Source organism: Rhipicephalus sanguineus, chromosome 11 (genome assembly GCF_013339695.2).
Source record: "Rhipicephalus sanguineus isolate Rsan-2018 chromosome 11, BIME_Rsan_1.4, whole genome shotgun sequence".
Taxonomy (NCBI): domain Eukaryota; kingdom Metazoa; phylum Arthropoda; class Arachnida; order Ixodida; family Ixodidae; genus Rhipicephalus; species Rhipicephalus sanguineus.
In genome coordinates, this window is record NC_051186.1 from 42589349 (window position 1) to 42614412 (window position 25064).

Here is a 25064-nt window from a genome sequence, read left to right on the forward strand (position 1 = left end):
TAGATGGGCGGCCGATCTCCCCTTTCCACCCCTCTACTATAACTCATGCCAATTTTTTTTTTCTGAAACATTTTGTTTTTTCCTGTTTTGAAAATCGCTCTCTCTCGTTCGGTCCCGTCGATGCCCATTTATTTCCAACCCCGGCTGTTTGGAGGGGCGATATTTTTCAACCGGCGGCACTAGCGGGCGTGGTGCTTGGATGGAACCTGTCGTGTGTGACGTCGCTTTTCGTTGTTGTCCGTCGCTGCCCTTTGTGTGTCTGTGTGAATGTGTCGCCATCTGTCGTCGGTCTTTTCTGCACCAAACTGCGTCACTCGAACGCTTGACGTCTGACCGACCTGCGCTGTATATAATATAAAAATATTATCCGATAGTGACGTCGATCAGCGCTAGCTTATAGGATGCATAGAAAAAGAAAAGCTTTGATGCAATATTTGGTTTCTCTAAATCAGTTGTTGCGTTTTGGGAAGGAATGTTTTCGCAGAAATACTGACACTCGGGTGTCACTTATCAAACAAATGCGCGTTGGCTACGTGCGTCAATTGCCGTAGTGAAACATTCGTTCTGGCTGCACATGGCTTCGTAACGTGCAATGGGCTCCAACAATAGCTACACCTCTTTGAAGTGAAATTTATGAGACTCCAAAGCAACGTTAAGGGAGATAACTCTATAGGACTAATGGGAACAATCGATGTATGCATTTATCTCTTATGAATTGAAGGCAAGTTTTGCCTCTGGACTCGTTGACTGCATACAGTGTCATGTGCTCCTTCGATGGAGTGGTAAAATTTTTAATGTGTCAGTGGTGCCCCTCTAACATGACTAAGCATGCCACGCTCACGCTTTCCTTCCAAATATTGTTAAATCGAGGAAAGCGTTCAGTTAGCTTCGTTGTATGGACGTTTCTTTTTCAGCGCCTCGGCAGCCATTTCTGGAACGCTATTCTATGACCTCGTAGATTAACCTATGTGAACCTCAGACCCCGTAGTGTATGAAATTTCGTTCGATCTCGCGTTGGGTTTATTGACTTCGCTGCTTCCAGGTTTTTCAAAACGCATGACGCAACCACTGTCTGAGATGCCATCCTATGTCCCCGTCCTAAGCAGCAGAATATCATGGCAACCGTAGTTTGTATTCTGTTCGAAATACATTTGTTGCATTTAATTTATACTTACTTCGTTGTACCGTAAAAGCTTTTAGTCACAAATGATTGCATCGAGGGGGGGGGGGGGAGGTGGTGCAAAGAACAGTGACATTAAATAAAAGCGTACACTATGATATTATAGAGCCGAACGCATTTACAATAAAGTGCTTTTACCTTTCGAGATATTTCGTTACATAGGGCAATTCGATGTAAAGGTAGCACACCTTCATGCTCCCGTTAGAGATCGGGTGCCGGAAACTCTCCGTTACACGGTCCACTTCGTTGTAGAAGGTTTCGTTGTAAAGGCGTCTAACTGCAAACGGACGTTAGATTCTGCCTCTCCTTTATTTTTTTTTGTCTGTTTCGTTGTTGAAAAGTTCATGTGACAGACAGGATCCCGCTGGCTACAGGAGAGTCAGCGTAAAACGGACGCAGGCCAACGCAGTTCGCTCTGGGGTCTATCTGAAAGCGTACAATCCCATCAGTGCATGGGTGCCTAGGACAGTCGCCTAAGGCCGAAACCTTGGGGGGTCTTCTCGTCGACACCCCACGCATCGGGGTAGGCTCATAATTCACCTCGCGTTCGTAATTCATCTCGTGTCTCTCCTCCTGACCTTGATAAGGAATGTCAGGCGAGTCTGTATATGAAAAGGCACCGCGATAGATACACACTGTTGAGGCAATGCAATGAGGGTGGGGGCTGTTCTCCGAACCCATCTTTCATCCCCTTTGCTAGAAGAGTGAGATATGACGCTGCCAGCGCCCTCTGTACGGGAATCGACGAGCAAAAACAGCGCCCGAGGGGCCCCCACGCAGTCTACCGTATCTCGTTACCACGTCCACGTATAACGCGCAGTGGCGCCCTCTCTCGTGGACTCGGTGTATATTCCTAGAGGTGCCCCCCGGCATCCCCCCGGCGCCCATTTTATCTTTCGGGTCTTCGTCTCCTGTCAAACCTGCCTTTGATCACAGATGCCCGTCTCGTTCGGTCGCTACTTGTGAGAGGTCGCTCGTTCACCATGCGGGTGTTCGCCGATTGTCGTCGCTATACGCTATCATTAAAGGCATCGTCGATACTGACCGAACGACATGCACAAGTTGATAGAATATTGAGAAACTTCTAGAATGGCTTCAGGTTGGGCGTATCCCGGTCGCCATGACTACGATTCTTCTTAGCTGGGACTTCGCGACTCGGATCGAACTATATGGCTGTCCACAGATCTCGGATTACGTCCCCTGTGTCACTACGAGAGTTCTGGAGGCACCATGTTGCGATCGGTGTTCACATTTCAGAAGTGGCCCAGTATTAAAGGTCGTTGTGCCTCTGTCGATCTTACGCCTCTTTAAATGGAAATCCGATTGAGAGACAACAGATTATCGCGTGTCATTTCTCGAGAGTAAGTGAAGGTTTGTTTTGTTTTTTGCTTTCAAAAGTAGCACTGTGAACCAAGCAACACGTTCGTCGACCAAGTATACCCCGTATCTACGCCTTGTTTCACTGCATTCCTATCCTGCCTCGCATAGTAGCAGGGTGGGGTTCAACCACCCTCTATGCATGTTCGTGCATGTCTATACGCACATGCGAAATTGAAAAAAAAAAAAAGAAATTGGGGTTGCCCCCCCTGTCTACGCCAATGGTAACCAGACTGTCTAATTCACATATAGTAGGCAAGCGGACTGCTTCTAGCTAACCTTTCTACTTTATCACAACTCTGTTTCTCTCTGCCTCTCTGTCACAGAGGGCTTATTGATTAAAACGAAAGTTTGTCTCCAACTTTGGCGACGAGGAAAAGCGCGAAAAGCTGGAGGGGTAGACGAGTAAGGCTTAAAACGAAGGCGCGCATCTGTGTAGGGCAGCATTTGTAAAAAGAGGAACGCCTATCGACAAGCATTACATTCTTTCCTTCTTCTCGTCGCCACTGGCTAGACAGTGTGCGTGTCGCTGTCTCATATCTCACCGTGGCCGTACCGTCCATTCTTTCTATACCCTCACCGCCATTGCTCTCCCCTCCCCCTCCTTTCTTCGACTCATTTCGCCATCTCTTACGTGTCTAAGAAAGGCGCGATTGGCGATGAAGGGGGGGGGGGTACTATATATGTAGCTTGAGGCGTTATGTAGGCCCTTATAAAGCTCTTTCCTTCTCACCATCTCCCGTGTCTATGATGGAGAACCGAGGAGCCGGCAGGACACCAGATACGTCATTTGTCATTCGACAGAAAAGAGAGGACCTCGCTCATGGCGTCGCATGAAGCGGGAAAACGAAAGAAGCTAAATGTGGATAGAAAAATAAAAATGAGACTTAAAGAGGGCGAGTATAGAGGAAGTGTCTGGAGGCGTTTTTATGGAAGCCGAATAGAGATCCCTGCGTGACAAAGATTCCTTCGCTTCATTTCTCAGTTCTTTGTTGGAATTTCTTTCTTTGTGTGCTTTTTGCTGTTTTTTTTTCGGCATAAAAGCTTTCGTTTTGTTTCTGGGTGGATCTCCGTGTCATGAGGCGAATTCGACAGCATACAGATAATGGAGCAAAGCCGGTGTCCATGGCTGAAATTCTTCTTTACAGCTGTTCTCTACATCGTACGCTTCTTTCTTTTTTTTTTTAAGGCGAAAGCCCATGATTCCTCACCAAACGCGAAAAGTGACTGGCGTCGGCGTCAACACGAGTGATGTAAGAAGACATCACGTGATGAAATCACCCTAGGACGTGATGATTTCACATGATGGTGATTTCACGTCATCACGTGATGATGTGACGTATGATGAATTCACATGACGATGTCATCACATGGCATCCACGCTTAGTCAAAGGTGGGCCGATCGCGTGGGACGTTTTATTTTCATTTTTGGCAGTTGTCAGTGGTTCAAAAGTCTCCTTGCATCGTACCACCCTTAACACGTTATGGTAAAGGACACCTTTATTTGACATGAATGCACCCGCGTTCTTTGCGCATTCGTGTTCCTACCAATTTGTCTTTGCTTCATTTCGTGATAGATGGATAGATAGCAATTTTCAACGGCATCTCCGGAAATGTTAGTCTGGTTTATCGCCTGGCTTGCTGCTCCATGTGTTCATATCGGGTGACTGCGCGTGTAGTAGCGTTAACATAAGAATTCCTGCCACGAGCCGGTCTTATCATTTGATAATTTGGTGCTTTCGCCACGCTCGACGCACTTGAAAGCGATAGTATTGGTAGCAGATTATTCTTCTCAATTGAATTAATTTTTTCACGAAATATGAAAAATAAATACGTAGCAATGTGCAGGAACGAGTTCCGACGCAGCGCTGAATTGCCGACCCCTATTTTTTTTTTTTGCGTACAAGTAACTAAGTTTATTATAATCAAAGAAAGTCTGACAAAGTAACGACCATGCTACTTACAGGACGTCACGAGCTAGCAAGGCTTATGAAGGGAGCCTTTATACAAGGCCTTAGCTATCTCACGACCCGACGTTGCTGCAGAACACCCGGCGCGTGATTTATGCCGAGCGATCCATTCCGGGATCTTCTAATTTCCTTTCTGTCAAGCCCCTCCAGTAGCGCTACCTATAGCTTGTGCCTCGACCTCGTTTCATGCTTTCCACGTTGACTTTTTTCTTTCAAACGTCGTTATATATCTTTTTTTTTTGCATTTCCTATTATACGAACTTTCTTATCTTTCTTATGTCCCTGCTGCCTTTCATCGCCAGCAGCATTTCCCTGTTTCGTTCGTATATTTATAACTGCCTATTTCAACTGCCGCCTCCTTTTTTTGCTGCTACTCTTTTTGTTGTCGTCGTACTGCAAGAACTGTCAGGCGGTCTTTATCTCTTGCAGTGTACGTAGCAAAGCCGAACGAGCTGCAGTTTGCTGGGAAGTCGCTGTAAAAAACAAAAAGAAAAAAAAGCACCGATGAAGGGGGAGAGGAGTGAAAGAGCCATTAATTTCGTATATTGAAATGTCGTTCCCACCCTGACACGTCCACCAGTCCATACTACTACGCATGCGCCATGCATGTCACCCCGCGTATGACGCGACGACATCGCGTCGTCGTCGGCGGGCTGGCTTATTCTCGTGGATTAAATAGATTGGATTTCGTTCTGTCTTTCTTGTATGATCTTTGTGAAGACACGTTGCCTTATTTAGTATTTTTTCCTTCTTCAAAGGCTCAGTATGGTCTCGCCTCACCTTTGCTATTTTGATCCAGGTAAAGACATCGTGACAGCGAAGCTATTAAGATTTGGTCTTGGCGACGTCTTATTATAGCTGTCTATAAGACGTCGCGCTTCTGCGCCTTCGGGCTTGCTCGAACGCCTTACGTCGTTGTCGCTATATTATACTTACGTAGCGAAGCTAATATATCGACAGGTTGTTGGTTATATGCATGAGCACTAGAGTTCACAACTTCTATAATGTACGGTGAACCGGTTCCCTGATCAGTTTCATGCGTTGCAGCGTTATTTCAGCGTGCACCTGAATTTATGTGCGCAAGATTCTCGGCGCCTAGCTTCAGAACGCCGCCGCGTCGCTAGAGCTGTTGAGCCCAATTTTCTTGGTCTACAGAGGCAGTGCCATAGTGAACCATTAAATGACTCTGCAGTATTTTATGCACATTAACAGCTTCATTACAACAAAGAGCACCATTGAATGCAATTGAGCGCGCGTTCTTTCTTCCTTTTTTTTTCTTTCTCTCGGTCAGAAAGGAGCCGGCCGATATTCTATAGTCTTTGGAAGAAAGACACTTTGCGCGATGTTTCCCGGAAGCGGAAGCTCCCAGCCGCCGCGGTTTTAGAAAGCAGAGGACCTAAAGCACTCTTTCCTCACATTTAGGAAAGCCCTTACAGACACGCTCATTGCACAATGAAAACCAATCCGAATGGCATTGTTTTCTGCACAAAGGACCCGTTGCTAAGAAACGCAGGACCGGAAGAACAGCCTTCTTGGAAGTGCTTGAAGCGGCCATATTGAAGTGCACAGTCCCCAAAAGGGGAGTATAACTCTCTCCTCTCACAAAAAAGGATGTCATTCCGACCGACACGACGCTTGTATACCTCGAACGCGCAGCACTCTCACAACGAGTACGCAGCGTGCTTCGGCCTTTGTTCTCCAACTGCAGCGCCATCTATGAAGTTGTCCACCTCCCGTACAGCTCCCTCCTCTCCCTATTTCATGTAGAGACTCAACTGCGCGCTGTGGAACGAGATTGTATGCGCGTGCTTAGTAAGGACGCGTGGTGCGTGCGTGTACGCGTGTATGTGTACTGCGCGCGCTCACGCGTGTACGGGAGAGCGAGGCGTTGTCATTAACGAACCTGTCCAAAACTTTCGCTCCCGTTTTCTTCCCCATCCACGGGGGAAAAGATTTCCTTCGCCCTCGTCCAGGGGCCGCTGTTCTTTTGCCCTCTTTCCCATTTCTCCCCGATTCCGTTTTCCCTTTCTTCTTACCGCTCTTTCCCTATCACGAGAATCTCATTCTCTCTCTCTTATCCGCTCGCCCGCACGCGTCGCGGGAACTTGGGGAGATCCGGTAGGGGAAAACATTGGGGGAAGAAAGGAAAACCCAGCGTTGTCGCAGAGGGGGGAGTTGGGGATATGGGGAAGGTGTGGCTTTGTGCGTTTGGCGAACTAATTGCCTTCGCTGCTCGACGTTGGGCTCTTGGTCCCTAGAGCGAAGAGGGAGAAAAGGAAACGGTCGTGTATGTGCAGCTATGGAGTCGGGATGCCGCGAAGTGCGACAGGAAAAGGGAACTCGGTTTTCCCGAGGATAACTGCATCGCCATGTAATTCAGGCTCTTCTGGCGCGGAGACGACGAAAGCGCTAACGTACCTTGGATGATGGCGTTTAGGTTATGCTCGCGTATGGCTTAACGCTGCGTCAAAACATCAGCCTGACACTTTTAATGTTATCATCAATTCTGGCGTAATGGCGACGACGCTGGCGTCGCGTTGGTTTCACGCTGACCGGTGCGTCCAATCGTACGTCTGCTGAGACTACGTCATCATCGACTCTGGCACGGCGGCCACCATTGCTTGGTTTTTGAATTCACGTGGTTTTATTTCTTTCAATGAAACTTGGTAACAACTTACGACCACGGAAGTTTGAAATATGAATGAACAGATGTGAACTGGTCACAAGGAGGATATTGGCTCGTGGCGGAACTTCGTGCAGCATTATCATTTCCCTTTCTGCGCGCAATGTGTTGGGTTCGATTCCCAGTCATAGCGATGGAAATTAGAAGGAGGCGGAATATAGCAAAACTCATACAGTTGAATTAAAACGGAACCACGCTGTACTGCGTCACTTGTGGCCTGCATGATGATTTTGTGACGTGAAATCTATGTATTGATTAAACAATTCCTTCACTTTCTTTTGCACAATATGTTGCGGGTAGGCTAGCGTGCTCCTCATTTCAATTTTGGTCATGTATGTAGCCCAGGGGCGTAGATAGAAATTTTTTTCGGGGGATGGGGGTGGCACCTCCTTGATCTGAAGTGGGGGCTGGGCAGGCAGATGTGGTGGAGTCTCATTTTGTGCTCTGTATGCCATGACAAAAAGAATTTCCGTGGGAAGGAGCACGAGCCAGGTGGGCGTCCCCTGTCTACGCCACTGATGCAGCCTTTTACGTTGATCAGCTTGAACACCGTCGAACATCCTGCGACAGTCCGACTCCACGCATAGAGGCAATCACGGGTCGAAAACTCTTAGGAAGGTTAATAAGAGTTCGCGGAAACGATAAACTTGAGCCCCTCCAGCCAGCGGCGGCATGCTCGTTATCTTTCAAGTCGGCGAGATTTGCGCCGGGAAAACCATTACGACTGTGGGATCTCTACAACCAAGCGATAGGAGCCCCCCAGGCTGGGGATCCATTCTCTTCCTCAGAAGACACGGGATACGGAAGAACGAGGACAGTACGGAAACGATTCATCATCGAAAATGGACCCGCGGTCCAAATCGAGATCTCCCGCGTTCCTTATTGTTATCTTGTACGTTTCTTTAGCCGTGCTTTCTGTTCTGCTTTCATTGAAAGAGTCGGCATTCGCCTTTGCTTCGGGGAGAGGCCGTTGGCTAAGCGGCAGAATCCGAGACATTCACCTCTGCGGCATTTATATGGACATGGCGGGCGTTCGTTTTTTGTCGAACATTGTCGAAGTTTTGGTGCGTAAGCACAGCTTGGAGTTACATATACATGTACACAAGCGTACTTATGCGGTTTAACAATGCAAACTGACACAGGCACTATGTACAGGCAGTTTAATGCAAAACATGTCTATTTCTATGTAGTCTCATTTATCCCGATAAAATGTTAAGTAGCTAATAATTGGTAGCAAGTGATATCTGGAGACGTTTTTCTACGAGGCCTGTACATTACTTCTTACTCCATTAAATGTTATATTGAGAAGGATACCTTTGCTGAAGTATTTTCTATCATCTCGGTGCAAACGACGTGCAAGTGTTGTGGTGGCACAGTAACTTCTATATATGACGTATCGCTAGTGAGAACGTTGTGAGAGCCCTTCATTTCAACAGTAGTTAGAATGACACGCTTACGGTGCCACGAACAGCGCGCACTTGTAAAACGTGTCTTCCCAATAGACTCCCTTTCGTCCCATCAGGACAGGTCTATATAGAGGCAAACCAGTGTGCGAGATGTGTTTAGACAATGTGCGCATTGTTTAAATTCATTCCTAAGAGTGTTAGGTGTCTCACCTGCGTTGATAACAGTTCAGCTTCTTCACTCCCATCGCTTGCGGCATCATTAAGTCGTTATCGTCTTCAAGTCGGGCACTCGGTTCTTGCTATTCGCTCGGGGGGCTGGGGAGAACTGGTGCTTACGACAGTGAAAGATTGCCGCGTAGAGTCCGTGAACGGGAAGCGAATGATTAAAAGAGAAAAAAGATGGCCGATCGACGATAAGGCGTGTTGCACGGTGCCTTTCTCCCTCCTGAAGGTTCGTTAGGTGGTGGTTAAGACGTCATCTCAGCAGGGATAGGCCTTACACGCGGCAACACATCAAGTATTCATCGCGACCAGAGAGGAGAGCCATAAGGGGGCGCTGTTAGCGTTTGGTGTCGATAGCGATTTGGCAGCTTCTATTCCGGGCAGAGGTGGGTGTTTTGAAACAGTGCACGTAGATGGGAGGTGGGTGGGACGAGGGCGGAATAATTACGCAGCGAAGAAGAAGAGGGGGAGAAGGATTCGTTATAGGGAGCAAGGGAGATGACTCACAGTGAGTGTTTTGGTGAGGGTAAGAGAATTTCATATCCTCTACGGATGGTGGACGCAGAAGGCGCCGCTTATTCGCCTATTTTTTTATAAATTTTTGGTTAAACAAGCACAGACACACAATACCACCTACTTACAACAACAGACAGGTACATAATCATATGAAGTCGTAGTAAGTTAAGAAACAATTTGATCGGGCTAGTTGATGGTGCTGCATCTGTGTCCGTGCATCGTAAGATGTTGCGCTACCTACAATGATAGTAGTAAGTTGTTGCTTATTTGGGCAAATATATACAAAAGGAGCGAAGGAAGAGTAAAGTCAGTAAATCATGGCAACACTCTAGCTATCTAGCTTGTGCGGCTGGCACCTGAATGACGGCCATCAGTGGATGAGGGAGTAGCAGAGGACAGGAAGCGGATAGAAATAGACTATTTACACATGTGCACCGATGAAACTAATGACTATTTACATATGCACATACAAGGACGTAATGCCTCATAGGTCGCTTGTGAACATGAAGACGGCCCAGCACCAACATTCAGACGCGTGCGCACATGATAGTACACGCACATATGTACACACACATGTACCTACGCACGCGCTGACGTGCGAACACTCGTACGCGCACACAAACACGCTCACACGTGTGCGCGCTCTGTCGGGAAGAACCCCTCTTGCACACAGCGCTCCGGTGTGGAACGAAAATGACGGGTCGTTACGTCTTTTAGCGAGGAAGCCCTCTCCGGAGAGGTAACAGGAGGGGTTTTTCGTCGTGGAGTGGTGGGCGGCCGCAGGGGATGAAACAAGCGTATCGTCCCGGCAAAGAGGGACGTCATCATCGTTAGTGTAGGAGGACGCGCACCGGGCGGCGTGTTTCCTTCGGCTTGGAATGGGTGGTGGGGGGTGGTACAAGTGGTAATGGTCGACCTGTGGATACTTTGGAAGGAAGGCTCTTCACCGGGAAACTACCCGAAGGAAGCGTATACCTATAAAGAGCTCAGTGATGGCGCGAGGGCGTCAAAGACTGCGCTCTTGCGCACCTGTGTGTTTGTGTGTATTTGTAAGGCGAGATCTCGTTTTCTGGCTATTCGACGTGGCGGTAGATATACATACAGAGTCGGTGGTTATGTGGGTTAGATAGGTAGTAAGCAGGTAAGTAGGCACGCGGGCGGGGAGCGGGCAAGTCGTCTTGTTTCGAAGAAGGAGGGAAGTACCTGTGGAAGGCGTCTTGCTTGTTAGATATGAGTCCCAGCGTGGCGTACGAGATTAGCTCTGGCACAATGCCGGAGCTAATCGCGGAGGTCATCGTTCGCGGCGGGTCATTTGGCGTTCGAACAACCAAGAGAGCTCCGTTAAGCAGATGAGTGGTGGGTGGCTTTCGCGTTGTCGGCATGATGGTTTTGTCGGGTCGTCTTGCCGATCGCAGAAGCGGAGGAACGACACGAAAACGTGTCGGCGCTTTGTTTTCTCTGTTTGCGGTTCGACTTCTTTGGCGTGCAAAGCGTGTGCCAACCATACTCGGCACCGATGCGTGCTCCTAATGGCATCTCCGATGTTCCGGCGGCAAAACGCTGGGTGTGGTTAGGTGTGGCGCCCTTTTGTCTTTCTGCCTGTTCCGATTCGCGCCTGATTACTTGACCACTGTGTATACTTTCGGGTCGTTGTTTTCGAGGTCACCGAACGTAGTTTGTTTCTCGGTATACTGTAGTGGGTGGCCGCCATTCGGGGAGTCTAGCTAGTAGTTCCTGGAGTTAGCTTTAACGATGTTTACGGCTGCAGTGGGTCGCTGCCGTTGGGAAGTGGGTCATACCTTTTTGCACTGTGCGTCGTAAAAACCGTTTAGCGTTTTTCGTTGTCGCATCGTTGTGGCGTGGACCTAAATCCAAGTGCACGGGTGTATTTTTGCTTCTATAGGTTGTTTTTAGGTTTCTTCTATGTCGTTGCTAGGCTTCAGCTAGGTGATGCTATGTTGTGTCTACGTTGATTCTCAGCGCAGAAAGGTTCGAGTTAAACCACAGTCACAGACACCGCACAAATGTCCAAACTCCAGAGACGTGTCGGCGCTGAAACTCGCGCTGAAACCAAGCGTTCGCACCTCTCATAGATCTACGGGCACGTCGTCTTTGGCGTGTAGGTCTTCCATCGCTTCGGGGTCTTCTCGCAGCCGTTGTTGCCTTTTCCCTTACCTAGTATTTTCTCGTTGTACGTACTCGGGGTCTTCGGCTCGCCGCCGTCGCTTCGCAGCCATTTGTTGTTGGGCTAGCTGTTGCCTTCTTCATTTTTAGTGGACCAGTGGTGAGTAGTGGGCTTTATCGAATTCCTGTGGCACATACCCGTTTATGATGACGATAGTTTTTTTTTTTTTTTTGGCTCGTCGGACAAGGAACAACTTGCTAAACAGCTTTGCTGTAATAATGTTACGATTATGTAAAGGAGAACAAGTAAGAATATTGATGTCAACTGAAACTGGCAAGAATGTCTACATGACTTCTGACGTTGTTTTTCTTTTGTTTCTTTTTTGCCTCTTTGCAGGTTCATTAACGCGAGGCGAAGAATCGTGCAACCAATGATCGATCAATCTAATCGAGCTGGTGAGTACGCTTTTTCTCCTCTGCTTACTTACAGCACACCCCGCCTCGCGCAGCATCCCTATGTCTGTCGAGTTTCATGCACAATTATTGGTGCTTTTCCGGTTTGAATTGTCTTTGACGTGTTTCGAAATCTGTGCAGTACGCTGCAGTCTTCACGAAACGTGCGCTCCGCAGTCCGTGAAGACTGCTGCACTGCGGACAGAGGTCTTTAAAGGGAACCGTACTCGTCGCAAAGCATGCAGGGAATACTTTTACAGGCTTTGGGCGTCTTCCTGTACAGTTGGTTCGTCATTATTAGCGAATGTAACCGCAAGAGCACACGGGATACAGAAAGAGACAGGAACACGAAGCGGTACTGACAACTGTTCGTTTAATGAAACAACGCCGAGCTTATGGTTCGTCATTCAGTGACATGGGCAACTTCGGTCGCTCCTTTCTTCATTTAGGCTGTCTTCTTTTTTTTTTTCGAATTTCTTCGCATGCATGCTGAATTGCAAACAAGCAGCATAGTGCACCAGTGTGTACGAGCCTAAAGATCGCCGGGAGTGTCACGTGAACATGTCACGTGGGGTGCTTACGCATACATAAATACCTCTGCGGGAATCTTACAGTCGAACGAGTTAAAAACAGTGTAGGCGATGTTTTTATTTTTCTTTATTTGAATGATGCTGTATCAACAGTGAGCAAACTAAATTCGTTCCCACGCTGTTACGTATGCCCCGTTCGTATCTTTCGCTCTTTGCAAAGCTTCAACAAGCCTCCGCTATTCGCATGGAATACAGAAATAGAATAGAAGAGAAATTAAATAAAGAACGTTCGAACGATCAGCGCTTTGCAACCGCCTTTCCTATTCTGTCGTCAAAAAACTAAAAAAGAAAGAAAGAAAGAAAAACGCAGTCATCTGTTTTCCTCATGAATAGAGAAGTTTAGAGAAAGCAACGAATTATTATTATTTTTTCTTCCTTGCGCCGCGATGATGGCTGTCGGAAGAAATTAACAATGGCTAAAAGATGCGAACACGAATAGGGTAAGCAGAATGACCACAGCTCTGCAAATGTGTCCGCGCCCTGCCCGGAACATTTTTTTTTTCTGAATGCGAGTCAGTACAAAGAAGTTAACGAGTTCGTTTTTCTTTTATTCGTACTTTTCGAGTCTGTCGCTGTCAAGCGAATTTGATGGATCTGTGTCTCGGGGACACAACTTCCGCGCGCTGCGGAAATGAGTTTAGCCATTAACGTTTTTCCTTACTTCCGGAAGAAGCGTCCGTTGGTTCCGGGGAGGCAACAAATAGTCACCGCTTTCCACGCGCTCGAGCACAATGCTGATGAGGATGTAAAGCGAGCGTGTGTGCATTGTGCGCAACGATGCAAGACGATAAGTGATAACATAAACTTAAAGCTTACTATTGCTTAAATGTGTTATTAGATAATTTTAGCTTGTTCGTGGCCTTCTTACCGTTTACGCTTTTCGGGTTACCGGCGCCGTTAACGGCGGTGGCTGAGCTGGTGTGGACATCTTTTGGCGGTTTCCCGAACTGCAATGTCTTTGCAAGAGATTTTCACTCGCTTCAGTGTTCTCGTCAGAACAAAATAACGAAAGTGCTGTGAGTTAATGATTATCTAACTAGCACTGATTTACACCAGCATGTAAGTGTTCACTCATGTTTGCTTTCTATCCGTAAACCGCCACTTCAGGAGTTATAACTGAAATCGCTGCATTACTATCTTTATGTATAGATGAAAAGTTATTTAACAAATGGTGTCGCTGGAGCCATCGTTTCGACAAGTGGCCTTGTCCCCTACAAGTTTCTGCCTTGAAAAAGAGAAAACCACTTGTCAAGACGCTAGCTCCAGCGACACCTTGTACTTGAGGATTTTTCATATATTCAACCCTTCATCTCCTTCTGAACTTATGCCTTGTTTGAAATTATATGTAGCTCGCTAGAAGAGCTGGCGCCTATGGGCTGCGGTACAATCTATATATACGTATCTAGTATGCTGTTGCTTTCACTTCCTAACCGTACTTCCACCTTTATTTTTTTTATAGATGAAACAAACGCAAACCAGTGTCTGGTCGGTACTAATTCCACCGAAGACAGTTTCATGCAAATCACTTATTCGTTCTTGGATAACGGAAGACGTAAGCTGTAGAGAGGCGTAAACGAAATATTCATATTAAAGGGTGATCAGTCGCAACGGGAATTTAGTTCGCGATGCACGCTTGTTTGTGGTTAGTCCATTGTGTATATTGTCTTTTTCTTAATATACTATCTCCTGAGCATAAGGCAAACCAGAAAGAGTTGGCATGACGTCGTTCCGTTTGTACTGCGCTGCACACTTTCACACAAAGGACGAAAAGAGCGAAATGTTCTAGCGGGCGGGCTCCATGCGGAGCAATCCCAGGTCACGTGATCACGGGTCACGTGATAACTGCTGCACGCGCGCCACCTTCTCTTTGTTCCCACCGAGATAACCGTTATCGCGGAAATTTCTTTGTTACGTTTCTTTCACACTAATTTAGGTTAGTCACTCGCGTTATACGCTCCTTGTACGCTCCTTATACGCTCCGTATACGCTCACTTACGTTCAGTACTTAGTTTTATTTCTTTCTGCCCGAACGTTTACTTCCGTTTTGTCTCACTCATATTTCCTTTGGTTTCAAAATCGGCGCAGGTGGGACGATAGGAGGCGCAAGTGCGGCGTATGGACCTGACGGTGGAATGGGATACATGATGGACGGCAGTCCACAAATGCACATTAGGCCACCAGGTCAGTTTATACGCCTTGTGTTTTTGTTTTGGTTTCGTTGTGTTTGGTTCATTTTGGTTTGTTTTGTTTTCGTTTTGTGCTTATTGTGTTCTTTTTTTAGTTCTTTGTATTCCGTTTTATGCACGGCAGGCAACGCTTCGAAAGGCCTCATTGCCTTTTCACACTCTTCGCGTCCAAAAAGTAGCGCGTGACACATCTGAATGCACGAAGTAGAAGCGCGTTGCGCAGTTCGACTTGAAACATACATCACAGCGCAACGACCGAAACAAGAAGAATGACTAGAGGGAGATTATTTACAGACGACTTCACCCTGTACTGTACAGCCACCCAAATCTTTAACTAGGTGCGCAAGCGGCGACTTTTCTGTGCGTCAGCCATATGACAGAGCGAAGTTGCAAATAGGCCGAGGGTAAGCGCGCTTCCACAAAACACTCTCAACTGGGCCCATCGTCTGCTATCTGTTCCTGGTTAAGGATGACAACCCATATTAGCGCATTTCAGACGAACCATGTTCCTCGGCTTATCTCATGAGTGGGGGTGTGTGGCGTATTTCTGAATTTCATTTCCTTGATTACTTGCTGCTACGTTCATCTTCGCAACACGTAATTCGAGTAAAACTATTCACTTACTCACGGTGCCTGTTCTTGTGAAGAGCGATGATAGGGGTGACGTCCTTGAGAAGGAACAATCTAGCGGACGATGGGCCCAGCTGAGCGCGCTTTTGTGCTTACCCTCGCTCTGTTTACAGCTAAGCTCTGTCATACGGCGCCGACGCACAGAAAAGTCGCCGCTCGCGCACGCTAGTGAAAGATTTGGGCGGCTGTACATAGTTTAGAATGGGCTGACGGTGATCACTGTGATACTGATGATGATTATAGCCACCGATTTCAGGCACACCCTTAAACGTTCGCTTTTCTCTCCCTCTCTCTCCATCCCGCCTCGCAGGCATGCAGAACTTGTCCTGCGGCGATGCGTCGATGGGGATGGGTCACATGGGCGCCATGGGCAGCTACCCGCAAATGCCCCAGTTGCGGTCGCCGACGCAGGCCATGCTCCTGCCCGGCCACCCGCACGCAGCCGCCATGATGATGGCGCCCATGGGTCACCCCGGGCTACCCCCGCAGGGGTCGCCCTACGACGGCCAGCACATCATGGACATCCACGCCAGCTAAAGAAAAAAAACAAGCAAGCCGCGCCGCCTCGTGGCCCTTCCTCCGTGGCTGCCCTCGTCACCGATTGTCCTCTTGCTCCAAGCTGTGCTGCCTCCGTCCGCCACCGCAAGGTGGCAGCACTCGACGGACCGTTTTTCTTTGTCTTCCTTTCGTGGTTTATCTGTCTATCCCCTGTGTTCCGAGCACGCGCACGTACCTTGCAATACTGCGTCTCCCGCAGCAGGGTAGTAGTGTGGTGCCCTCTGGCCTATCTTGTTTCTTAATCTTATGCACCTTTTCGCGAAAACCGCGTTATTTTTTGTTTTTCTTCATGGCGAGCGCGTGAGTGATCGTGAGCGACAAATGTTATTCCTTTTTCATTTAAGTATCTCCCTCTGATGCTCTTCATTACCTGTACTTGTTTTTGGCACGTATTTTCTGCCTAACTGCTACGTTGTTGGTCGTCTTGCAGAATGCATCTGGCTCTGTCGTCTGCGACGGGGAACAGAAGTGTAAAAAAAAAAAAAAAACTCGGCTGTCGTCTGTGACGCACCTAGCGTCTCTTACAGACGTCGTCTGCTATTTGCGAGGCTATTCGTTTTAGAGATGCTGAAAAAAAAAAACACACACACAAGCATTCGTTAACTAGTACGAATAAAAAGCTTTGTGTTTTAGCATCCGTTAACTACTACGGAGTAGCTTCGAGCGTAAGTTGAGCTAGCTGAACGACTGTTGCTGCTCGGTAGTTTTAAAAGAACCAATGGAAACGATAAAGCCGACGGGCAGGCGATGTGCACGGCTCTTTCCCCATCGCCGACGGCTCAGCCGGGCTTCAAAGGCAGCCATCTTTCTTCTTTTTCTTCTCATACGACTTGCGCAAGAAGGAAATTACGGCGAAAGGTCGAAAAGGCTTTGCCTTTTTGGATCACGCGAACCATCTCTCATAGTCTGTATATCGATTTTAGTTTGTTTTGTTGTTGTTTCGTTTTAATCGTGGCCCTTCTTCATCTTCGGTCCTGTTGACCTTCGATCCGACGCGACAGACTTTTTTTTTTGTACCCGTCCAGAAGCCGCCGTGACGAGGTTGCGAACCAGTCTACATTTTGCAATCGTAGATGCGTTAAGAAAAGAAAGAGAAAACGGCTAAACTAAAGAAAAACAAGCATTGAGAAAGAACGCGAAAGTATGAAGGCCGTTCCGGAATCTGCCGGACGCGTGTAATGGTTGTAAAGAAGAGTTCTTTTATATTTTTGAACGAACACCATATCTTCGCTTCGAACGATCATCTTTCGAGCTGTCTCAAACGTTTCTTTACGCTGATTGCTCGTCGCAGCAGCTGATAACCAATCGCGTAGTTGCACGAAAGTGGTCGGCCAATGGAAATCTGTTCTTATGAATACGACTCTTTTTTGAATACGGAGCCGGACATGATTTCGTGTTCTGCGGTAATCGTTTGCTGGTCGGGCCTTTCAGCTGCCGCTTCCTGATAGTTTGCACCAAGGCTTAACAGGATAGTCTCAGTTTCCGCCTAGCCGCTGTGGTTAGTGTGCGCGTTCGTGCTGCCGCCTTACTACAGCTGCATCATCGTTTTCCAGCTGACCGGACAAAAGAAACGGCATTTCTGGTTGAATGTAGCTCAAGTTGCCCTGTGGTTCGTGAGCGAAATATATTGAGGCTAATACAGATTATAGTGTACTCTGGAAGCTAAAGAAGCCTTCAGAACGCTCATAATCCAGCTCATTAAGAATACTTCATATAATTGGCAAGATACTCATTCTGTACAAGATGTGGTACACTCTGGAAGCTTAGGAAGCCTTCATAAAGCTCATGGTCTAGCTAATTGAAATTAGTTCATATCATTGGCAAGATATTCATTTATACTGAGTCACTATGGGCTCACGTTGGACACAGTTATGGGCTAATCTGGAGATTTCATAAACCTTAATAAGGCTCATTGTCTACGTAATTAAGGGCATTTTCTATTAGATGTCTTGCAGTACTGCGCCTTGTCTTCAGTAGTTTCATCGCTTGACAAAAGGTCTAGCAAGCGCTCCTCGCAACGGCCTCTGTCGAGCGGTAGTCTGTCATTTGCGTCTACGGATCTCGGAGGTCTTTATATAGTAGAGTCGAACACACACACGACGCCGGCTCGATGTGTACAAACTCCGGAGCAAGGTTCACGCGCGGACTGAGAAGAGTGTGACGAAGACGTGGTCCGAGATCGGTGTTCTGAGCTGCGCGTTCGAGGTCTGAAAAATCGGAGGGTGCAGGATGCAGTGTATACACAGGTATAGGCTTAACTGTCAGAAGCCGGAAGTGACGTGGTGGAGAAACAAAACGGAAGAGAGCCTCTAGGTGGCTTTCTTTCTTCGACGTCTCATAGCGATAAAGGGATAAGCTCCTAGGCATCGCCGTAATGTCGTCAGGTATATTTCTTTCTCCTTCGCGTGGTGTAGTGACACCCGTCGGGTGTTCCCGTCTGCCGTTGACACCCCCTCCTACCCCAGCCCCATATCGACTCGCAAATCAAGACAAGTTCGCTGCCGAATGCTTGTGGGCTTAAAAGTGTTTGTGAACTCGTTGGTCTAGCGTGAAGGCGGTTCCGTTGCGATTCAGTGCGCGAATCGAAGGAACGACCGTCTTTTGGCGCGCTCCGACGCGCGAGGGCGCTGCTGACGTCAGCGATGACGTCTGCTGACATAGCTACTCTCCCATATCGAGGGGACAGACCACCGACTCTTGGTAAACGCAACACGATGACACGAATCATTTGAATCGTAGTAACGAGCGTGTCGATTCCACCGTGGATGCGTTGATGAATAACTCCATTCGACCCGCTGGTCTACTCGTTGTCGTGTGACGTATTGACGAACCCTCCTACGTAACATTTGTTATTCTCGTTCATCGTATGAAGAAGTCAGTTGCCCCCCTTTTTTTTAGTACAAGGCTTCACTGGTGAACTCAAAGGGAGGGTACTCTACTGATGAATACGTCATCATGTTTCGTTTAGTTCATCAACTTGAAGAGGAAGCATTTCGATCGTAACGTTTTCGACCTGTGCTGTTCTGCCTACTTCAACCATCCTACGTTGTAGTTTTCGCTCTGTCTCTTTCTTTTGTTTCTTTCGGCATTCTGTGTCCAATGAGGAAAAATACATCTACATGGCGGGAAGTTGTGTGGGGCGGTGGATCGCTTCAATATTTTTACTCGAGCAGAGGTGTGTGTGTGTCGCCACAACGCAAAACCGAATCGCTCTTTGGTTCCTATCGCATTTTTCAGTCGCCTAAGCGAGTCGCAGACTGTGCAGTACCTTCCATGCCCCATGAAAGAAAAAAAAATACCACTGTCCCACGTGGTTTCGTGTTCCTCGCGTTTCGTTGGGTGTACGACTTGCTTGCGTCGCCATAAAGATTCATCGTACTAACGTGATTCGTGTTTTTTTTTTTCAATTGTAGAGCGTTCGTTAACGAAGTGGAGGCTGCAGAACCCTTATTTAAAATCGCTGGACGAACAAGATAGTTACCTGTGATTCCTTTCAACACAGATATAGATTCTCTGCCTAGCTTCCCGTTTGAAAATCAGGCTTTCCTTTTAAGGCGTCGAACTGCCAGCACCGTTTCTGGGAAGTGGTGTTACGTGTTCACTGATAAGTGGTGGAGAAAGAGTCACGAGCTTGATAAAAACAGACACACACGGTCGTACGTTATCTGTACTGATAAAATACGTCGTATCGGAGGGTATTTCAGTCAGACTGTTGCGTCATTCCATCTTTATTTCGGTACGAGTTCCGGCTCCCCTTCAGTCGCGGCTCGGTAAGCTTCCTCGGATTACGTACCACCGCGGGGGCTAACCTTGTTACCACGGTTACCACCAGCTTTCTTTTTATTCGGTTAGGTGGCGTGGGGCTGTGCCGACGTTCAGAGATCTGCCAATCGCGCTCGAGTTCAATTCGTGACGTGGTGGCTTTGTGTGCAATTTCAGTGTTTTGGGAGATGCGAGCTATTTCGGGTCTCACTCCCTCCGCTGTCAGCGTTTGGAATTGCGACTGTAGGCGTTTCATGGTCATCCTTGCGTAGTCGACTCATCGTCGTCCTCTGGTCTTGCGATCGTGACCTCAACTTCCTCGCAACACCGATCGGAAGAAGCTCGTAGCTTTCAATTTCGTTGTTTTTTGAAACAGCAACAACTATTCGTGCTTCTTCTGATTGAGGTCAACCTTGTCGATTACCACAGCGCCTATGGAACACCCGCACTCGCTTCAGAGCACCGCGATTCGATAACGCTTTTCTCATATTCTTTTTTTAAAAAGGCCCTGAACCACTCCGAATTCAAAAGACGAGAGAGCGGCTTCTTTCCCGCCTTCGCGACCCTTCTTACAGGCGCCGTGTCCTCCTAGCCACTTATTTCTTCATAAAACAAGGGGACAATGTCAGCACGAAGCGTTGAACCTATCAGGATATCGTGCTTTTCGGCTACACGCTGTTGTCTCCGCCTGCGCCGTCGAAAACGCACAAAACGAAGTGAAATCATTTTGATCGCGCACGATAGTCATGCAAGATAAGGCAGAATGGGGGTGTCACAGCATGGCCAAAACATGGTAGGAGACAAATCACAACTGATACCCCTCGCATACGGACTAATCGAGAGTTTGTACTCTAAGGACGTCATGTTAATCGCCCTGCTGACGTCACGAAGTGCGTCGAGAAAAAAAAAAACCAAAAAAAACGGGAAGCGCCAGGAGAGAGTTACGCGCTCGTTCTTTGCATTTTCGAGGTTGTTTAGGGGCCCTTTAACACTTTAGTCGCATTCATCTTTACGTCATCAGCTGTTACTCGCAGTTGCAACTTTTATTGAGGCCCTTTTTCTTTTTGCGATACTTAGTGGGTTTCATGAGAACGAAATGCTTGCAAGGATTGCACAGATCTTATCACTGTTTTAGTTCAATACGCACGTTTTAACTCTGCGATGGTCTTGCCTTTGCTTTACGTCTTCGAAGTGCTGGGTGTCTTCACAGTACTTTTTTTCTAATCTTTGCGAAGGCGATTTTTGCGGTTCATTGTGCATCTATTCACTTTTTTTTTAAATCCTCACACATATTGCTTGACTAGGAAACCATCAAAGATGTCTTTCTCCTCACCATACGTCACACTTCCTTGGAGCACGAAAGAATGTTTTTTTTTTTTTTTTCGTCCTTATCTCTACTGTCGGGGGTGTCGAAGTGATCGCGATGCAACTGACAAAAACTGAAAATACGTATGTAAAAAGATGAAGCGCGTTATCTTTGCAAAAAAAGATAAAAGAGAAGAAGTGAAACAAACTAGATGACGGGGAGAAATCTCTAGTTATATATATAAATATTATAAATATAAATAATGATAGTTTATGATATTATCCATCGTGGTTGTTGTTTATCCATCTCTCTCAATGTCATATTCGCCGAGGTATGCTATACTGTTCACGTGTTTCCGTGGTTCCCTTTCCCCTTTCATTTTTTTCGCATTTTTTCGGATTTTTTTTTTCGTCAAAGCACATTTTGCACACTAGTTTTCAACACACAACTTCTTCTGTAGTTCGAACACACAGAGAGTGACTTTTCTTCTTCCCACCACCACTTCTACACCTGTTCAATGCCTTTCTACACCGTTTCTACTTCTTTGATATCGAACTTTGTGACGTCATCGTGTGTCCTTCATTTTTTTAAACACCAGCTGATGACGCTTCGTTCTTTCCCTTTTGGTTTTGTACGCAGCCTATTTCCTATCTCTTCCGTATTTTTTTGTACTTGTGACGAATCTGCGAGCGTGTGTTTTCGCGGGATATAATATACGTATCTGTATAAAAAAAAAAAAACGTACAGCCATCTAAAGACTATAGATGTAGTAGCAGTAATATCTTCGACTTGTGTTCTCTTCGGTATATATAAATACAAATGTATATTGTTTGTGTTTTTCCCCCACGAGGCTTCCTAATGTCTTACAGGCCAACCGTTACCATGTACGCCATTCCTCACGTCTCCCTGGGCCTATAGTTACCGTTTCTTAAGTCGAGTGTATAAGTGCTGTACCTGTTGTCTTTTTGCAGACTGTCGTGTCTAGCGACCTCCTGGTCAATTAAGGTGTTGAGCTTGACAGTTCGCCTTTCCTATTCTCAATACCAGAAGCAATCCCGTTTCACTGTATCGAACTCTCACCGTATTCAGTTGCGTTCGACTCAAACGCCATTCACACCTGCGGCCTCGCAACCGCCGTGACGCCTTCGACTTCAGCGATGCGTCTGATGTTCCTGCCGCATTTGTTTTGTTTCGTTTGTTTTCTTTATTATCGAAGGTCATGATCTTGGCGTATCAATCCACTCCGTTCGTTCAAAATTTAAATAAAAAAGGAGTGATCGCCTAAGCGGCAGAGTTATTAGCGCTGGCAGTGTGGAAAACGTGCCGCAGGTGTGAACGGCACTGCAAACTTGCTGAAGCCTGTCAGCTGGCGCCGTCTTGCGGCCAGTCTTGTCACTTGACTTTCTTTTTCCCCCTTCTGCACACGTAGATTGCTTGTGGTGCGAGTTTTAAACGATATTATATATATGTATGTATAAACGCATATACTGCGTACTAAAGCAGTATATCCATCACTATGATACACTATCGCTGTCCTCCGGCACCCGAACTGCCCAATTGCGGTGAAGGGCTGGAGCGCATGTAACCGCAGAACATTTTTCGCCGTGCCGACGAGGAGGCAGGAAGCTAAGGCTCGTCGTTTTCTTGTTTCTTCATTTTCAAGTTGGCAGCTCACTGATTTTTAAACCTATTAGATCTATTTAAACTTATCAGATCATCTGCCGTCAACTTGGGACATTCTTTTTATTAAATTAGCAAATCGCGTTGGTATTCAGATGGGGCTAAGCGCCGTAATTCAGTGGAGACTTCCGGAGGAGTACGGAGGCTGGGCTTTTGGCTTCTGCGCAGTGAGTGTTCATACTTCGCCACGAACCGACGAGGGACACGAACCTGCGACTTGTGATATTGGGAATATCGCGTTATTGTAAGACGACTTCAGTTCAACTGCGACGCTTTTGTGGACGCATTGAAACTGAAAAATATTACTTTCGTTTATCGCAGAAAACATAAAAAAGCAGCGGGGATAAGCCGTATGTGCAGACCACGTGATTACTACTTGGTAAAATAAAGCGCAATAAACAGGACAAAAAAGGTGAGACAGACGGGACGAAGCCCTTCTTAATGTGACGTCACACGATCTTAACATTTCCCAACGTCTTCACAGCGGCTGTTACATATATATATATATATATATATATATATATCTTCAAATGTGCCATATAGTATAACCATGCATGGAACTCTTTAAGCGTTACATTATTCTAGGTGTTACGTGACCTAGCACGAGTATCTTACGGCTCAACGCTGCTACAGCTTTGTCACGTCCGTATTGAAAAATTAGTTACGTGCAGCACTGACCGAAGCAACGAACCTTGTTCTTTTCTGTCTCCTCGTCGCCGCGTTAATTGCAGGGTATATTTTCCAGAGTGCGTGCGTATGTATGGATATTGAATCTACACCACCACTAACAGCATTGCCATTTTGTGAAATGCTTTTTTTTATTTTTAGTTTCGCAATTTGTCTACTTGAAGAACATATTCTTGACGGCGATTGAGTGCAGCCTTCTTTAATCACTCTCAAACCTGAAGGAAACAGTCGGATGAATAAAAAAAAAAAACAGCGGACCTAGATTCGTCCAATCTCAGAATTGCTCTGTACCTGTTCTGTGAACACCTTAAGCCTATTAGATAGGATACGCTTCGTCAACGCTTATGTATTTAGTTATTCAAGCATCCTGCGTAGCGAGTGACAACTTTTTTTTTTTTAATTTACGAAACTTATCATTACTTTATTTAGTAAGTTCGTGATTTGAAACTACTGCTCCGTCAAAGCACTTGCAATACGAAACGAACTTTGAAAACATGTCCACGTGTTTACTTCTATCGGGTGGTTTCTTGAAATTATCGCCGATTGTTTAACGTACTTCGATATATTGTCACTCTTAACTCGCAACCCTTTCTGGGAGTCGAAAGTTACCGATAATTATCTTAGATCAAGTACACGAAGTGCGCAGCAATGTATTAGTGTGTATCATGTCTATACGTATGCCACCCAGTCAAATACGCCAACCTACCTTGTTTATCTCTCTAAAAGTGTTTTGTGTTTCTTGAAACGTGTTGTCACCTGCACGAGAAAAGAAAAAAAAAAGATCACCGGAACGGTTTCCCACATTTCGTAACCAAATTTGTGTGTCAGTTCTTACCAATCTCTCTCTTCTTATGTACATAAAATTTTACTGGCTCTCCTTTTCAAGTGTTATTTTTTTAAGTGTGAATGTTTAGACGCCCTGGAGTGTTTAGCACGTATGCTGTTTTAACTTTTATCTTGTTTTGTATCTCCTATCAGATCGTCTTTTAAAAAATCCGCATTGTCCAACTGGCCACCAAGCTGTTACGTAACAGTTAAGAGAGCCTGGCGTTTCTCTCTAACTGTCGGGCGACGGCCGGAATGTGTATGCGTTCTCGACTGTCATGACGTTCCTTATCTTCTTTTTTTGTTTTGTTTTTGTGAGTGGTGCGTTTGCGAGAAGTCGTGTGACAACGGCTCTACTATTGTTTTGCTTATGTGGCACGACTGTATACCTATGTGTGAGCTGAACGTGTGTGTTTTGTAGGCGTTTAGTTAAAAGACGGGAGGAATGGTTCTGTTTCGAACTTGTATACGTGGACTTCTTCTTTTTGTTTTTAAGCTTTTTTTTTGTCGGAAACTATTGCCTCCCTCCTATCCACCCACCCTGTTTCTCGGAAGTTGTTGGTGTTTCGTGTGTAGAAGCCCTTACTACTAATTGTGAGATAATAAAGAGTGCTGAAAAAGATGAATTACTGTGTTTTTTTTTTACTTTGTTACTGTCTAACAGTTAGAGACGGGGTTTGAGCCGCTGTCTCTGATTGCTGGGCAACAGCTGTGGTGCTTCGGAGCGGCAAAGTCTTTCAAGGCGAAAGCCTTAGATGCCTCATCAAACGCGAAAATGGACCTTCGGCGGCATCGCCATCAACGCTAGTGGCGCTATAAATCATCACGTGATGACTTCACCACATGACGTCCAATACAGCAAAAACTTGTTACATCAGCATGACGTCACATGATGACGTCATCGAATGA

The 25064-nt window shown here is 46.5% G+C and overlaps 1 protein-coding gene across 1 annotated transcript in view; it reads left to right on the forward strand.

The window, feature by feature from the left end:
- Positions 1-24781, forward strand: part of LOC119374983 (homeobox protein homothorax) — a 348064-nt gene extending 323283 nt beyond the window's left edge. The window contains exons 12-14 of the mRNA XM_049411114.1: positions 11876-11934; positions 14607-14702; positions 15648-24781. Coding sequence (XP_049267071.1) covers positions 11876-11934; positions 14607-14702; positions 15648-15874 — 382 coding nt within the window. The 3' untranslated portion in view covers positions 15875-24781. The remainder of the gene's footprint in view (positions 1-11875; positions 11935-14606; positions 14703-15647) is intronic.
- Positions 24782-25064: the final 283 nt, after the last annotated feature.